The following is an 18,546-nucleotide window of genomic DNA, read 5'->3' as shown; positions in this document are numbered from 1 at the left end:
CATCTCAATGGCCAAAATTCTGGTCCTGGAGATTAAGATTAACAAAGTCAGCATCTATGAGTCAAACATGGTTATTTTTATTACATAGAGTGTTATGGACCCCGACGCGCTTGCAAAAGATAGATAATACTAGATCTAATAGATGTTGGCATTGTAAAATAGAAGTAGGGACATTGGATCATTTAATTTTTTTTTGTCCCTGTATAAAAGCTTTTTGGAATTTAATTTGGCCCCAAATAAATATATTACTAGAAAATCACGTAGGACTCTCATATGATACCATATTATTCGGTACTGCAATGAGAACACAGAGTCCAATATCAGCAAATAATAATAAATTACTTTTAATATTGACAGGAGTTGCCATGCAGCAAATCACACAAAATTGGAAAGATTTTACCAAACTAAATTATACATTCTGGTGGAACTCGGTATGTCACATTTACAAAATGGAGAAAATTTTGGCTTTACAACAAGGAAATATTAAAAATTTTAAGAAAATATGGGATCCATTGACTAATTATTCTAGAGATCAGATATCTTAACACATTGATAATAGTAATATAGGGTTAGGGTGGGAAATATAGATATTAATATGAAAGAAAAATGGAAAAACAATTAATAGGGGAAAGGGATGAATATCTATGATATGAATTTGTACATACATATATATTTTATTATACATTTTATAATATGTGATTCATGTATTGAAAGAATGAAAATTCTATAAATAAAAAGTTAAAAAAAAAATAGTGAGTGATCAATGGTGTTGAATGCTGCTGTTAGGTCAAGAGAAATTAGAAGAATGGATTTCCAGTGATCTAGATAATATAAGATTGAGGTAGTGATACCTATCAAAGAGAGTTTGGTGGAGTGATTGGGTTTAAATCCAGTTTGGATTGGGTGTAGGACATTTGTTTTTTTCTAAGTAAGCAGTTAATTGATTAAAGACATTTTTTTTCTGTTTCACTATGAATGGTAGATTTGCTATAGAATGGTAACTTGAACAGTTATCAGTAGGGAAGTTTGGATGTTTAAGTTTTGGTCAAATAAACAAATATTTCCAGGTTCAGCCATGCTTCAGTTGGCATTTTTGGTTGAAACCGAAATCCCTCTTGCCATATGCACTCTCTTCTACTGCTCCCTCCAAGCTCAGCAGGAGCCCCCCACCTATAGTCCCACCAGTTGCCTGTCCTTAGCAAATGTAAACACAAGACTAAAGCAGAAACCCCCCCCCCCTTCCTACTGGAAGCAATATAGCTGGAGGACTTCTGCTCAGCTTAGAGGGAACAGTGCTGGACCGGAACCTTCTCTCCAACATCAGAATTGACATCGGGGGAAGGCTTGTGGGCTGGCCACGTGCAGTCACTGCACGTGCCTGGCCCGATCCTGTTGCAGCGGCAGGAATGGAGCGTGGCAGGGTTGGCTTGGTGGTGGGGTAGGGAGGAAGCAGCGGTGATGGCTTCAGTGGTGGGGACAGGCAGGGAGAGATCCCAAGCAGCGGCAGCCAGCCTGCATACCCCCAACAGGTGGCCCGCGTACCCCCAACAGGCGGTTCGTGTACGTACCGCAGGTTGAGAAACACTGCTCTAGTACACTAGTAGTCAGCATTAATAGACAATGGTGGGAAGGAGGAATTATCAAGCTATGCTAGGCCTCTAACCTGCGTTATTTGCTTCTTAACGCATGTTAAAGGTCCCCAAAATTGGGTGCAGTGCCCTATCATAGTGTTAAATAAGACATCCCACGTTACATGTAATTTTGCCCTACTTTAATGAAGCAAAATTGTTGCCAACAACCCTGTCATTTAAATAATTGACAACAATTCAAAAGTTCTTAAAATTCAAAAATTGCTACAAATCTTATCAAATTTAATAACAATTACAATGTTTTGTACTTTTTCATTTTTCAATTACTGTACTATAATTACACATCACATTTCCCAAACACACTCATTAAATGAAAGATTAGGTTTCTTACCTCTGCTAATCTTCCTTCTTGTAAATCTCCTCTGGAGGCTGAACTCGTGGGTTCTTATATGTCTGATAGCTTCTGCTGCAGGTTTACTAAAACTTGTTCCCTCCCCTTTGGGCTACCTGCCCGGGAGCTTCCTGTCATGCTCAGTTAGTAGAAAAGCCAGGTAGATCTGCTCAAGAAAATATCACACTAAAAACTACAGCCAAAAAAGGCCAACTGTAATCAAACACATAATGTAAAAACATTATAAAACTGCAAAACCTAGGAAATTTAAGGAACGTAGATACAGCCTGAAGAACAGAAGGGGCGTGGCCTCCTCGGGGACCCCCCCCAATCTCTAAACCTTATCAAGGGGAATACGCATGTAATTATTAGTGAAGCTGGTCAAAGACAGAAATACAGCTTACCAGTAATTGACGAGGTGATCTGCGAATCGGACAAAACAGATGGATGGGAGTTCAGCCTCCAGAGGAGATTTACAAGAAGAAAGATTAGCAGAAGTAAGAAACCTAATCTTTCATTCTTGTACAATCACTCTGGAGGCTGAACTCGTGGGACGTATCAAAGCAGTCCCAAATCTCAGGGGTGGGTGGGCCCGATGAGCCCGCCACGAGAACAGAAGTGCCAAATGCTGTATCACCCTTAGTCGCCACATTGAGCTGGTAAAACCTGGAAAAGGTACAAAGGGAAGCCCACTGGCCGCCTGACAAATCTTCTCAGGCAAGACCGCATGAGATTCAGCCCACAAGGATGCCATTCTCTGGTAGAGTGTGTCAGCCTAGCTATCGCTACCATTCAGCATTTTTAGTTGGCATTACTTATGTCAGCGAAGGCCTATGGAAAAATTATATCAATCTGACTCTGGCATGGGAATGCAGATAGACCCTGAGGACAGGGAAATTGTGTTAAGTATCCCTGATATGTTTTAAGTAGCTCTGATTGAATCATGACTAGCTAAAAGGTGTTAATGTCTGATTAAGAGGGTGCTTAGGACAATGGGTCCAAGTGCACAAAGAAGCCAGAGACTTAATCCCATCACCATGCTTGCAAGTATCACACCCTCCTTAGCAATTAAATTAACCATTGTTTCAAACAGTTTACAAATTCTAAACAGAAAGATACTGGGAGATACAATAATTTCTTTATTCAGAATAAGATTCCAAGGTATAAAAGCCTGCTCTCTGCAAAACACAGGGAGCTATCAATCTATCTATCAATCTCTGGAGGAGAGGGGTCTCAACTCTCCCTCTCTTTCTCTGTCTATCCTTCCCTATCTATGGAACACGAAGCTTAGACCATCCCCCTTTTCTCTCTCTCTCTCTGCCTTTCCCTGAAACTTCATGCTTCCTTCTGGACTCTGTAAGGCAGGGAAACTACTTTGCTCTCTACTTAATTGTAAATGCTTCATTGTAATGCTTATAAATATTGCTTTTCTGTAAGCCTATTTCTATAATATATTCTTTATATAATCACCTCTGGCTGTGCTCGTTTATTCTACTTCCTGGTGAGTCATCTGTGAGGGAACTGAACCTGGAACCTGGCGTTGGTCATACGCCTTTTCACTTAACCCCTACCACCATACATTGGGGGGGGCCACTAACGAAACTGACAGAGTGTATCTTCACCCCAAGGGGAGGCTTCTTCCCTGTCACCACATAGGCCGCGGAAATGGCCGCACGTATCCAACGTGACATGGTAGCCCTGGAAGCAGGCCGACTTCTGACAGATAGAAGTTGTTAGTGGCCTCTAGGTATCTCAAAATGAGACGCCACACATCCAGAGACTGCAAAACACAGTCCTGAGACTTGGAACCCGAAGGAACAAAGGCTAGCAAACTAACTTCCTGGTTGATGTGGAAAGTGGAAACCACTTTCGGAAGAGAAGAAAACAGTCCTCAAAATCATTGTAATTCACATTGCGGCTAATTGGAAAAATTATACAAATCTTAATTATTCTTTTTGATGGAATTCACTTTGTCACATTTTTAAAATGGAAAGAGCAATTGCTGTACAGAAAGGTAATTATAACAACTTTATAAAGATCTGGGGGCCATTAGAGAATTATTGTAATGAATGAACATCGTTTTCCTTTCTGATGGATACATGTATTTTATTGGAGGGAGGGGGGAAATTGGATGATTAATATTTTTATTTAATTATTGGATTTCTGTATGTATTATGAAAATTTTCATTGAAGAATTGTTGGGTGGGGGGAAGGGTTATAATTTCTACTTTAATGGATTTTATGTATAAGAATGTCAAGTGCTGTATATTTTATTAGTATTGTAATGTTTTAATATTAATCACTTGTTTGTCAGTTTTAAAATGAATAAAGAATTAAAAAAAAAAAATCACTGCAGATTCCTTGATGCGAAGAAAGGAACCTCTGCATAACAAAGCCTGAAGCTCTGACACTCGCCGTGCCGATGTGACCGCCCACCAGGAAGACGGTCTTAATGGTAAGATTTTTCAGAGAGATCCCATCCAGGGGTTCAAAGGGCAAACAAGTCAGGGAGCGTAGTACCAAATTCAGGTTCCATGATGGGCAAAGCAGTCACAAGGGAGGCCTAGGCCTCTCGGCCCTCCTCAAGAACCAGACAACATCCCTGTGAGAAGCCAGAGAACCCTGAACAAAGAGGGACCTAAACAGGAGAGTCCCACAATCTGAACACGTAAAGAAGAGACCGCCAGACCCTTCTTGAGGCCAGCCTGCAGGAAGTCCAGAACATGAGCCACCAACTGTACCAAAGAGTCCACCTGAACCCCCACACACCAAGCCTGAAAACATCTCCAGGCTTTTGCGTAGGCCAATACAGCTGATTTCCGCTTGCTCTGCAAAAGCATGGCGATAACCGCAGAGGAATAACCCCTGGCTGCCCAGGCTGCCCGCTCAAGAGCCAGGCCATAATATCAAAGCAGTCCGGATCTTGAAGTGCAATCGGCCCCTGCGTGAGCAACCTCCGATGGGCAAGGAAGATACAGACACCTCTCTGAGAACAACCTCACAAGGTCTGTGTACCAAGGCCATCCTGTCCTGAGGTGGCCATCTGTGAAGTTTGGAGCAAAAACGAAGCTTCTAAGTCCAAAAATTAAAGTTTAAAAAAGCTAAAGAAAATCCAAGATGGCCACCATGGGTGCCGATTTTGACAGAAAAACACCCATTAAAAACCCAGGAAAACATGAAAAACAGGGATTTTAGGATTTTACAGGTGGGGAGGACCAGAGCATGCAGGGAAACTACCCAAAACCCCAATTTGAGCACCCCCCAAAATCGGCAAACTCTGTGACTCACAGACACCACAGAGACATGTGCTGAAATGCATGTCAATGGCAGCCAGCAATATACAGTGAAAGCATAGGGAGATCAGTACCTCAGGAGCCGATTAAACTGGATTTTTAAGGTCTTCTGACCGCCTCACCTTCCCTGTCACCACAGATCACGACCACCAGGACCCCTCAGGGAAGACACAAGGTCCGGTTCCGATCCTGGTGTACCTCCACAGAACCGCAGCAGCCTGCACTCTACCCCTTTGCGGACAAACCAGGGCAGAGATGGCTCCTGATCCTGGAGACCTGATCCAATCTGCAGGCTGTCCAGAGGATTAGGATTTTTTGAGTCCAAGTTTTAATGAGTATATCTGAGGAATATGATGTGAATGATGTGTAATTATAGTACAATAATTGCAATATGAAAAAGTAAAATAATTTAATGTTAAATTTGATGAGATTTGTAGCAAATTTTGAATTTAACAACTTTTGAATTGTTACATTGAATCAGTATAGCAAAATTATTTAAATGGCAAGAGTTATTGACAACAATTTAGCTTCATTAAAGTAGGGCAAGAATACAAGTTGAAGCTATTTAAGTTTCTCACTGTATTGTATTAATTGAGAATTCAAGACCTTATATGTAATGAGATGCAAAACATGCAAATGCATATAAAGCAGCTCATTAAATCCCATATTTGTGACTTGAGGTGTGTCATTAGTGCAGAGCCTGCTAAGCCATGGCCCAGTGCCTTTGGGTCATTTCTTAAAATGACAAGCAGCATGTTAAATTTTATGACTCCTCCCCCCCCTTGAGAGAAAAAAAAACAAATTGTAATCAAGCCCCCTTCCCCCAAGATTACTCTAACATCCACCCCCACCCAAAGATGTCCAAAGGTCTAGTTGGTGAGGAGGAGCAATCCCCTGTTTCTGTTCTGCCAGCAAACACCTAAATTAAAGACAGCAGAAGTAACAATTTTAGTATATAAGGCAGTTTCCTGGATGGTAGACAGATGTGTGCGTGTGCTGGGTGAGGTATTGTGTGTGTGTGTGTGTGGGGGGGGTGAACAAATATGGTTGGTAGTAGTGTATTTCCATGTAGGATGGAACAAATATTTTTTCACATGCTAGGTGTTGGAAGTGGTGCCTATGAGAATGGCAGATGATCTCAATAGAGCAGCAGATCTCTTGGTGGATTGCAATCTCGGTGGAGGGGATGAGGGACAAGGAGATAGCAGTATGTATGGCTTGTGTAATATTGGGAAGTTGGTAAACGTCTGGAGGTTCCTGCATCTGGGAAACAAGGAATACACACGTTTAAGGGAAAAGAGAAAGGATTTGATATATTGCCTTTCTGTGATGAACTTCCAAGAACCAACATTTACAACCTAAACAGAAGCATGAGAGAGGTGGGTAAACTGCACAGTGTGATAATTATAATTTCATACTACCTTATCAGGCAGATTAGATGGGCCATTTTGATCTATATCTGCTACTATTTCACTCTGAAACATGAACACTAGAGACCATGCTGACACATTTAGACTAATCAATTGTGATTCAAATTGTCAATGCTGTGCTTAGAACTGTATCATCATCAACGTTCTTCTACAACCATTGTGGAGATATAGTCCCGGTAATGAAGAACATGCTTATCTGGATCCACAGCAGCAGATATCATCTCCTCCATCTCCTCCTGGGTGAAAGGCTCACCTAGAAGAGAGAGACATTTACTTATATAATGCATCATTTATCCTCGGTGTAGCTTTCTCACTCTAACTTATTTCCCGAGTCTTAGACTGAATTTAGGAGGAACAGAATATATGGCCTGATAAAGATACAAGTCTGATCATAAGAACCTCATAACCAGCCATCTTTGTCTTACCTCCTCTCCATTTTAATATTCAGTCAATGACAGTCAGTGTGTGTGGGGGGGGGGGATGGATGTTTTTTTTACAAACACTTGCCATCACTAGCTAAATTAACCCACTATATTATGTGCTCGGCCAGCATCCACCTAACTTTTCTTTTTAATTAGATTCCCCGAGCCCTTTCCAGATCCCCTGAAAATGCCCCCCTTTCCTTTCCCCAAGCCTGCAGCAAGAATCCTCCTTCCCTCCCCCCACCCTTGTCATGCAGGTAGGTCCTCTTCCCAGGCCTACCTGAAAAAGCACCACAAGGGTGGCAGCAAGGAGTTGTGCTCCTGCCATATATACTGGTTTATGCTAGTGTTCTATAATGGAATCTGTGTTCCTTTATATAATAGATATCTACAGCACACCCTGTTATGGAATATTCCCTCAGAAGAAACAATACACCATAGTCTAGTCACAGAGATATAACAGCGGCAAGGATGGTTTATGGATTATGAACTTGGTATACTATTTATTCCAAATAGTGAGTCTTGGGGGTTCACAATTCTAAAAACAATTCAATTTACAAAGAAAGGAAATCCATTCAAAATAGGACAGTGTATCTACATTCATATCAAGGACAGTAGTAGATAGTCTGGCAGATCAATCTCATATCAACCCCCAGTACCAAAAGCCAAATTGTTATGTGCAATCTTTTGTTTCAATGATTTTTTATTGACAACTGAACGACACAACAGCAGAGAAAACATACCAAGATTAAAGTACAGTCATCCATTATTATACAGAAGGAATAGAAACTAAAGTCTCTACCCTCCTAAACCCAGACAAACGTGTAAGATTCCCTGAGTCCCTAGCTAGTAGAATCAAAAAAGGATCCTAAACCTCCAACTAAGACAGGAGTCAGGGTTCTTATGACTCCCACGTACAAAGGGAACCCAAAGGACCCCCCAAACACACACACAGGAGAGAATACAGCAAAACTACCTAAGCGTGCAGGGTGATCTCCCCCCCACCCAAAAAAAAAAAAAAATCAAGCCAAAAGCTCTAATTGAAAGGTTCAGATCAGGACATCACCAGTTGATTCAAGATATGGCTGCAAATCCTGGGGCTCAAAGATTGTATGTATGCTCCCCATATCGCATAAAAACCTTTTTGCCCTTTAAATGTAAGCTGCAAAGATCTCAGTTCCATCAATAAAAGTGTATGGAGTTTATTGTGCCAATGCCAGAACGAAGGAGCAGAACTCTGCGTCCAATAGAAAAGAATCTTTTTCGCCCTTACCACACAGGCCTTTCTTACCCAGTCTCAGCCTCTTTCCACCTACTCGTAAAACAAAGTACTTTGGGAGAGAGGACAGCCCTTGAGGTTAGCTCAAAAGTTTGTGGGCTCTGCAACAATTGAAGACATCAGCCAGCCAGAGATCCTGATGAATTGGCCCTGCTGGAAGCGGCTATCCATTGGACCCTGCGGCTGTCCCTCCTCCGACAGCAATTTTGACTTCAATGTTGGCATGATTCCTCCTTCTGAACTGGTGTTAACAAGGAATCGTCTACTGCCTGCCTGTTTTACATTGAACTGTGCCTTACATTGAACTGCCTTACATTGATCTTTCTTTTAGCTTTCTTTTAAGTTTCATTACATTTACTTTCTTTCCCATTTCATTTTTGAATTTTCTTTCATTGTGATTTCATTGTGTAGCATGTTATGGAATGTATTAACTTTGTAAATGTATCCTTGTAACCGGGCTCCTGGGAAGGATGGGCTATAAAAATGAACAAATAAATAAATAATAAAATAACTGGACCAACAAGAGCCCCGAGAATAACAAAAAACAGAGAAAATGACCCAAGTTTCCACAGAGAAAATGGCAATCCAAACCAAGCAAAAGATGTGGAAACCACAATGTTCAAAAACTTCATTTTATTTCTTCAAAGAGAACTAAAAACACTGTCCACATTTGTGTTTACGGACCCAACATGGGCCGTGTTTCAGTAAAACACGTGATTCAGTGATTCAATGGGAAAAGATGTTATAAAATAGCATTGCTAACCGAATAAACCATAACTCGAGAAGTGTGAGCGCTGCGCCATAAACTCTTGCTGCAATCCAAGAGATTATTTCAAAATCCTCCCCAAATATCTAATTATCAACCTCCAAAAAGACTGAATTTGTGCACATCCCCAAAAAGCATGAATAAAAAGTCCCCTCCTCCCTCTGACATTTTGTGCACACTGCAGTTTCAATACCTCCGATATGGAACAATCTAGATTCCCGTAATTCTGTTGAATATATCCAATGGGGAAGAGAACCCAAAAACTGTAGCAACTCTATCGGTCCTATGTTACAGTGTAAGTCGTCTGTCCATTTTATAGCTAGCTCTGCAAGACAACAATGTGGCGAACTCCTTGCTAACTTTTTATGAAACATCAAAATTGTAAGTAAATCAACCAGTAATGTTTCAAATAAGTCATCTAGTTGGACAGCCATCTCCCGTTGCAAAGAAGCCACTGGCAAAACTGAACGTAATGCTGTAACTGCAGATATGCAAATCTGTCTGCAAAAGCAACCTCAGAGCCTAAAAGAACCTCCAGACTTTTCAACTGCCCCTCCTGCGTTACCACATGTTTTAATTGATGCAATCCCCATGCATCCCAGATGGTAAAACGAGGGTTCTCAATTCCAGGCAAAAATGTGCCATTCCTACTCAGTGGTAATAGACAATTACAACTTGGATTAAAATTCCCCCAGTCTGACAGATCCTTCCACAACTGTCAAAGAGCACAAATAGGTAAAAAGGAACGTTAACCTGTAGAATGTAGGTCAAACGTGGTGGATAGCCCAAAGAGCACTCCCTCTTCAAGGGAGAAAAATCATCTGTATCATGCAACCAATCCCGAGATGGCACAATTCGCATGCCATATTATAGAGTTTAATACCCAGCCCACCCCTCGGCCAACTTCCTAGAAGGTACTTAGACTTCATCCAAGCCTTGGAGCCACCCCAACAAAAGTGGGTGAGCAATTTATGAAGGGAACCTATATCTCTCTTCATCAGATATAAGGGAAGAGTTTGCAAAAAAAATATAACCATTTATAAGCTAATTTTTCCCATTAAAGATAAAGGCAAACTTTCCCATTTCTGAAAAAGCACAGTTACTTACCGTAACAGGTGTTATCCAGGGACAGCAGGCATATATTCTCACATGTGGGTGACGTCATCTACAGAGCCCCGATGCGGAAGCATTTTCAAGCAAACTTGATTGAAGATTTAAGTTTGCTCTGCTGTTCCACGCATGCGTGCCTTCCTGCTCCACTAGGGGGTGCATCCCCTCGTGGTCTCCAGTTCACTTAACTAGCCAAGAAGCCAACCTCGGGGAGGTGGGCGGGTTGTGAGAATATATGCCTGCTGTCCCTGGATAACACCTGTTACGGTAAGTAATTGTGCTTTATCCCAGGACAAGCAGGCATGATATTCTCACATGTGGGTGACCTCCAAGCTAACTGAAAAGGGATGGAGGGAAGTTGGCAATTTAAGCAAATAGATTTCGCAATACCGATTGGCCGAACCGGCCATTGCTTCTGGACAGTGAGTCCAGACAGTAGTGGGAGGTGAAGGTATGAACCGAAGACCACGTAGCAGCCTTGCAGATTTCCTCAATAGGTGTGGACCTGAGGAATGCTACGGAGGCTGCCATCACTCGGACCTTATGTCCCGTTACTCGACCATGTAGCGCGAGACCAGCCTGAGCGTAGCAAAAGGAGATGCAATCGGCCAACCAGTTGGACAAGGTGCGTTTGGAAACTGGGTGACCTAACCGGTTTGGGTCGAAGGACAAAAACAGTTGTGGGACTTTCCGGTGTGACTGAGTGCGTTGGAGGTAAAAGGCCAACACTCTTTTGCAGTCAAGAGTGTGGAGCGCCACTTCTCCGGGGTGAGAGTGGGGCTTGGGAAAAAACACAGGCAAGACAATGGACTGATTGAGATGAAAATCAGACACTACTTTAGGTAAGAACTTTGGATGGGTGCGGAGTACCACCTTGTCGTGATGGAATACCGTGAAGGGTGGGTCCGCTACTAGAGCTTGTAACTCACTAACCCGCCAGGCGGAAGTGAGCGCGAGCAGGAAAATCACCTTCCAAGTGAGAAATTTTGGATGGCATTTGTCTAGGGGCTCAAATGGAGGTTTCATTAGTTGAGCCAGAACCACGTTAAGGTCCCAAACCACCGGGGGGGGGGGGGGGGTTTGAGAGGAGGGTGGACGTTCAGAAGACCTTTCATGAAGCGAGAGACTAAGGGATGGAGCGAGAGGGCTTTCCCTTCCAGGGGCTGATGAAAGGCCGCAATCGCACTGAGGTGTACTCGAATGGAGTTGGTCTTTAGGCCGGAATGAGATAATTGAAGTAAATAGTCAAGGACCAGAGGGACGGGGACCGACACCGGGTCCTGGCTGTGGGAGGAGCACCAGGTTGAGAATCTGGTCCACTTTTGGGAGTAGCAGGTTCTCGTCGAGGTCTTTCTAGAGGCCTCCAATATCTCCTTGACTGATTGAGACACGGGGAGAGCAGTCAGGGGGAGAGAAACCAAGCATTCAGATGAAGAGATTGAAGATTGGGATGTAACAGCGAACCCTGACCCTGTGATAGTAGAGAGGGAAACAGAGGCAGAGGCAGTGGATCTCTGACACTGAGTTGAAGTAGAAGGGAAAACCACGGCTGGCGTGGCCAGCGAGGGGCAATCAGGATCAGGGTGGCTTGTACTGTTTTCAGGTGGACAAGCGTCCGCAGTATCAGAGGAAACGGCGGGAACGCGTACAGGAACCTTCCCTCCCAGTCGAGGAGGAAGGCGTCGGCCTCGAGCCGGTCCGGGGAGTACATCCGGGAACAGAAGAGAGGCAGCTTGTGGTTGTGGGGGGATGCGAAAAGATCTATTTGAGGCGTCCCCCACTTTTCGAACACCTGTCATAGGATCTGAGAGTGCAGTGACCACTCGTGTGGCTGGAGGAGGCGGCTGAGTCTGTCCGCCAGACAGTTTTGTTCTCCTTGTATGTACACCGCTCGAAGGAAGGTGTTGTTGGAGATTGCCCATTTCCAGAGGCGCAGGGCTTCCCGGCAAAGGGACCAAGACCCTGTTCCCCCTTGTTTGTTTACGTAGTACATTGCTACTTGGTTGTCGGTTCGGATGAGAACCACTCGGTCGTGGAGCAGATGTTGAAAAGCTACAGCTGCGAGATAGATGGCCCGAAGCTCTAGCACGTTGATGTGGCAGCGACGGTCTTCTGCTGACCACATCCCTTGAGTGCGTAGGCCGTCTAGATGGGCTCCCCAAGCGTACTCCGACGAGTCCGTGGTGAGTATCTTGCTGTGAGGTGGGGTGAGGAAGAGCAAACCTTTGGAAAGATTTGAAGAGTCGGCCCACCAGCGGAGCGATCGTTGCAAAGAAGGCGTCACTGTCACGGGGCGGTCGATCGGGTCCCGGTCTTGACGCCATTGAGAGGCCAAGGTCCATTGAGGAATTCTCAGATGGAGGCGGGCGAAGGGTGTGACGTGGACGGTGGAGGCCATGTGGCCCAGAAGAGTCATCATCTGCCGAGCTGATACCGAGGTCAGCAGGGAAAACCTTCGACTCAGACTTACTAATGCCTCTAGACGCGGAGGGGGGAGGAAGGAACGGAGGTGAACCGTGTCCAGCGTGGCCCCGATGAACTGCAGGGACTGGGAGGGGCGTAGTTGGGATTTTGGGAAGTTTATCTCGAACCCCAGACTTTGTAGGTAGGTAATAGTCTGTTGGGTTGCTGAGATAACCGCTTCCCTGGACGGGGCTTTGATCAGCCAGTCGTCCAGGTAGGGGAATACCTGGAGGCCCTGGGAGCGTAAGCTTGCTGCGACTACCACAAGGCACTTGGTGAAGACCCGAGGTGACGATGCTAGGCCGAAGGGGAAGACACGGTATTGTAGGTGCCAGTCCCCTACCTGAAAACGCAAGAACTTGCGGTGAGCGGGGTGCACTGGGACATGCGTGTACACCTCCTTCAGATCGAGGGAGCAGAGCCAGTCGCCCTCGTCGATCGGGGGTAGAGGGTCGGTAGGGAAAGCATCCGAAATTTTTCCCGTACCAGAAATTTGTTGAGGCGTCTCAAGTCTAGTATTGGGCGTAGGTCTCCCGTTTTTTTCGGTACCAGGAAGTAACGGGAGTAGAAGCCCTTCCCTCGTTGGTCGGGGGAACCTCCTCCACTGCTCTCAGGCGAAGCAGGTCTCGAGCTTCGGAGAGGAGTAGGGGTAGCTGCGTCTGGTTGGGAGGGCAATTCCTTGGGGGGTTGTCCGGAGGAATGGCCCGAAAGTTGAGAGAGTATCCTGATGAGATCACGCCAAGGACCCATGCGTCCGACGTGACTTGTTCCCAGCGAGGGTAAAAGGCTTTGAGGCGACCCCCGATGGGAAGGAGGCCTGGGACTATGGCGGAGGGGGCCTGCCCCCTTCCGCGTATCCCGTCAAAAGGACGGGGATGGTTTGGTAGTCGCAGGCGGTTGGGCCTTGGGCATGGCCCGGTGGTGGGCTTGTGGACACCTGGGTGGAGGCCGCGAGAAGGCAGGGGTGGATTTTTGTGGGTAGCGGCGTGGAGGGGCCCTGTACGGCCTGGACACGGGCGGTTTAGGCTTTTGCCGGACGAGGGAGGCGAACGAGCGTTCGTGTTCGGAGAGGCGTTTTGTAGCCGCCTCGATAGTGTCATCGAACAGTTCTTTTCCCACGCAGGGGAAGTTAGCCAACCGGTCCTGCAAGTTGGGGTCCATGTCGACCAGGCGCAGCCAAGCTAGTCGGCGCATGGTGATAGCAAAGGCTGCCTCTCTGGAGGAGAGTTCGAAGCCATCGTATGCCGCGTGGAATAGATGGAGGCGCAGGTTGGAGAGGGACTCTAAAAGCAGGCCAAATGCTCCTTGCCGGGAGGCCAGTAGGTCAGTCTCAAAGGCTCTCAATAGTCCAATGAGGTGTTTGAGGTAGGATGTGAAGGTGAAAGTGTAGCTTTGCACCCTAGAGGCCATCATTGCATTTTGATATAGTCTCCTGCCGAACTTGTCCAAGGTTCGGCCTTCTCGGCCTGGGGGGACCGCAGCTGAGACCCGGGATGGGTGAGCCTTTTTCAAGGAGGATTCTACTAGCAGCGACTGGTGGGAGAGCTGTGGTTGTTCGAATCCCGGATAGGGTACTGTGCGGTACTTGGCCTCCATTTTGGAGGGTACGGCTGTGACCATGTAGGGGGTCTCCAGGTTCCTGAAGAAGGCCTGTTGGAGTACCGGGTTAGGTGGTAAGCGAAGGGACTCTCTGGGCAGTGATGGCATATCCAGCTCCGCTAGGTACTCCTTAGAGTATCTGGAGTCGGACTGGAGGTCTAAGTCCAAAGCGTGGCCCATGTCCTGGACAAAGCGAGTGAAGGATGGGCGGAATGTTCCCAGGGCCCCGTGCGGGGTCGGTGAACGAGACCTCCGTCGGGTGGAGAAGGATGGGGAGGCTTCCCTCAAGTATCGAGGTTCCTGCTCCGATCCACGCTCCGAGACCGGGGAAGCACTGTGAGAGTGTTCCGAGGTCGTCGATCTTCGGCGTCTCAAGGAGCCCCTCGGAGACGATGCCGGGGTTCGAGGTACCGATTGATGTCGAATCGGTGGCCTCGACCCAGACTCCCTCGGAGAATACCTGCAACCTCGGGTCGGGCTCCCAGTCCGAGATGGAGTTCGGAGGATGCGCGGGTTGGAGAGTGATAACTCAGCCACCCTTAGTGGTCCCGTACGAGGTGTAGGAGAACGGCCTCGTAGAGTTGGTGAACCTCGGGCCTTCTTGGAGGTACGGCGGTTCGAGGTTTCTGTCGTTTTAGCACGACGTTTTGCCCCGCGGCGGTCTGTGGAGGGAGAGCGTCTCGGGCGCCTCGGCGAGGAGTCCGAGGAGGATGGGATGCGGCGAAGCTTGCGCACTTTTCCCCGAGGTTGCTCGATGCGAGGCTCAGGCTGGTCTGGCACCTGCGGGGTTGAGGTCGAGGCCGATTGTAACAGGGCCATTGCAGCGGACAGCTCCGACGAGATCATCGCTTGGAGTAGGTCCTGGAAGACGGGCACGGACAGCATCGAAGGCATGTCCACTGCCTCGGTGCACTCCACCGGGGGCGACCTCGTATCAGAGTATTCCCGTGTGGTGGAGGCACGGCCCGAAGGCTTGGAGGGCTTAGCCGAGGCTGTAAGCATGGGGCTTCCGCCATGCGTCAACGGTGTCCCCGAGGCTGGCTTCTTCGATGTTAAGGAACCTGAAGAAGGAAGAGGGGACTTACCCGGGGCCGAGGCTTTCTGCTGTCCCGAGGGCTTCGGATTCGGGTCTCGGGGCGATGCCGAGGTATTCGGGGCCGAGGTCAAGGCCGGGGCCGACCTCGAGGCCGAGGTAGAGGGTTGGTCCGGAGCAAAAAGGTCCGCCATGCGGGCTTTTCTTCGACGGAGGGCCTGGTTCTGGAAAGTAGCGCACTGGGGGCAGGAGTCGGTTGGATGAGCCGCCCCCAGGCAGAGGATGCACCGGCGATGCGGGTCTGTGATGGAAAGAAGCCGCTCACACCGGGTGCACTTTTTAAAGCCGGTCAAAGGCCGGGACATAGAATCGAAAGTAGCCGCGGCTCGAGTAGCCACGCGGCCACGGGGACCCGGAAGCCTCCGGGTCGTCAAAACGAAGCAGGAATCAAGTTGAAAAGTAAAGAATTCGCGCACAGCGATTTAATCGAGAAAAAACAAGAAAAAATTGCGGTGCTAGAAGGCAGTTGGGGCAGAGCCTGAAAAACACGACTTCTAGGCTCAGCGGAAAATTTTGAACTGGAGACCACGAGGGGATGCACCCCCTAGTAGAGCAGGAAGGCACGCATGCGTGGAGCAGCAGAGCAAACTTAAATCTTCAATCAAGTTTGCTTGAAAATGCTTCCGCATCGGGGCTCCGTAGATGACGTCACCCACATGTGAGAATATCATGCCTGCTTGTCCTGGGATAATATCTTTTAGTGACGTCCATTAAATGAGAAATGTTAAGTTTGTGTAAAGATGAGGGGGGTTCATACTCAATAATATACCCAGGTATTTAAAGGACTCCCCTGCACATCGCAAAAGTCAGGCCAGCAGAAGTTGCTTATGTAAATCCTATATAGAGGAAAGATATTCTGATGTACTCAAATTTAACTTAAATCCCGAATAGTCCCCAAACTCTGGCCGGATTCTATATATGGACCAAAAGATCATCAGCATAAGCCAAAATTTTAAATATCTCAGACCCCAGCCGGACTCCCTCTATTTTGGGACTGTCCATGATATCTCTAATCAAAGAATCCAGTATCAAGACAAACAATAGAGGGGACAATGGGCACCCCTGCCTATTTCCCCTACCTATTTCAAAAGAGACAGCGTACTATTCATTTACTCCAGTCTTCGCTCTAGGTGAACAATAGAGTATTCTGATACCTGATATAAAAGCCCCTGAAAATCCATAGGCCTTCAAAGCATCAAATAAAAAAGGTCAATAAACCCGATTGAAAGCCTTCTCAGCATCGAAGCTAATAAGCATGGAAGGACTAGCTTCTCTCCACACTCTTTCCAAAGATAGCCCAATTTGCCTAAGATTATTAGCTGTTCTACGGCCCTGCACAAAACCTACTTGTGGAGAGGCCAATATATTAAGGGTAATATATGGGACAAACAATTAGGTAATATTTTTGCAGAGTTTTGCCTCAAAACGATATTAACGAGATCGGTTTGTAAGAATCGAGAAGGGATCCTTCCCCTGTTTAGGCAGTACAATGATGAAAGCCTCCTTCAAAGACTCTGCTAAAGATTCCATTTCAAGGAAGGAGTTGAGAGCGCTTGTTAAGTAACCCGCCATGCCTTCATTCAGAATTTTATAAAACTCTGAGGATAGGCCATCAACCCTGGCGCTTTACCCAGGATGTTACTCTTTTTATTGTATAATATACTTTCTCTGCAGAGATGGGGGCATTAAGAGCTTCATTCTGATTGGCACTAAGTTTTGGCAGAGCCAAATTAGACATATACATGACCCCATCTGGAGGAGGATTTGCTGGCAGGGCATACAATTCTGCAAAAAAATCCCTAAATCGAGCCAAAATTCCATTGTCCCTAATTAGATCCCCCACTGAGGACCAAAGTTGTAATGCTCTTCAAGGACTATGCTCCCCAGCAATCAGTCTGGCCAGCATGGAACCCTGTTTATTCACGTTTATACAACTGAAAATGATAGGGCAAAGAAATCGACTCAGTACTATCATGAATCAACTGATTAAGAGTAACCAGGGAGGAGAGCCACTCGACCCTAATTGCCATTGAAGGATTAAGGCCATAATGACGCCTACTATCCCACACCCTTCCCTCCGATCATTTAATATCTGCCTCAAGAAATCGTTTTTTTATGGGTATGATAGGATATGATTTCTCCCCGCAGTACCACCTTGGCCGCTTCCAAAACAGGGTAGGCTGGGACATATGTTCACTATTGAGGGTTGCATAATCCTTCCATCTTTTAATCAGGTAATCATGATACTTCTGCTCAAAGTAAAGAGCCTTAGGACATTTCCAAGGACGTCTAGGGCCAGCAAAAGCACCTGCAAGATCTATCCATACCAAGGCATAGTCTGAGACACAGTCCCTATTCCTGCAGCCTGCAACCTGGAGGAAAAGGAAGATGATACCAACAGATAATCTATCCTCAATTGGGTACCATGAGTGTGCAAACACATGAATATAATCACATTCTGTAGTATATAAAAAGCGGCAAGCGTCTATAAGATCCAATGTATATAACCCCCAAGAGACGTCAACTGTCTCATCCAACCCGAAGCAGATCTATCCATAAGTGGATCATAGGTTGTATTAAAATCCCCACCTAGAATCAAGGGAACGTTTTCATAAACCTGAGCTGAGCAGAGTTCTATAAAACTTCTTATTGTAAACATTGGGGCCATATATGTTTACCAAAAGCATTTCCTGTCCATTCAGAGTTAGGTGGGCAATGATATATCTACCCAGGTATCTATTTAATGGAATGCTTGACTACCTAAAGGCCTTCCTGAACAAGACCAGCACTCCAGCTTTTTTGTTTCTAGTACCGTGTTTCCCAGAAAATAAGACAGTGTCTTATATTAATTTTGGGTCCAAAAATTGCATTAGGGCTTATTTTCGGGGGATGTCTTATTTTTTTTCATGTACAACAATCATCTCTCCCTTTCTCTCTTCCACCCTAATTCTTCCTATTTCCTTTCTCCCCCCTTCCATGTGCAGCATCTTTCCTCCCCTCTCACCCATCCCCTTATGCAGCTTCTTTCTATCCCTCCCTCCTATTCCCCTGACCCACCGACCTTCCCACCATATAGCGAATGTCTTAGAAAAATAAATGATGAGTGATGCA

At 46.1% G+C, this 18,546-nt stretch overlaps 1 protein-coding gene across 1 annotated transcript in view; it reads right to left on the bottom strand.

Moving 5' to 3' along the window:
* Nucleotides 1-4,025: 4,025 nt before the first annotated feature.
* Nucleotides 4,026-18,546, bottom strand: part of EFCAB2 (EF-hand calcium binding domain 2) — a 78,106-nt gene continuing 63,585 nt past the window's right edge. Inside the window, exon 7 of the mRNA XM_033928645.1 lies at nucleotides 4,026-6,956. Coding sequence (XP_033784536.1) covers nucleotides 6,841-6,956 — 116 coding nt within the window. The 3' untranslated portion in view covers nucleotides 4,026-6,840. The remainder of the gene's footprint in view (nucleotides 6,957-18,546) is intronic.

The sequence above is a fragment of the Geotrypetes seraphini genome, chromosome 19 (genome assembly GCF_902459505.1).
Source record: "Geotrypetes seraphini chromosome 19, aGeoSer1.1, whole genome shotgun sequence".
Lineage (NCBI taxonomy): Eukaryota > Metazoa > Chordata > Amphibia > Gymnophiona > Dermophiidae > Geotrypetes > Geotrypetes seraphini.
The sequence above is the reverse complement of the archived record's forward strand: the minus strand, read 5'-3'. Positions and strand labels throughout refer to the sequence as shown.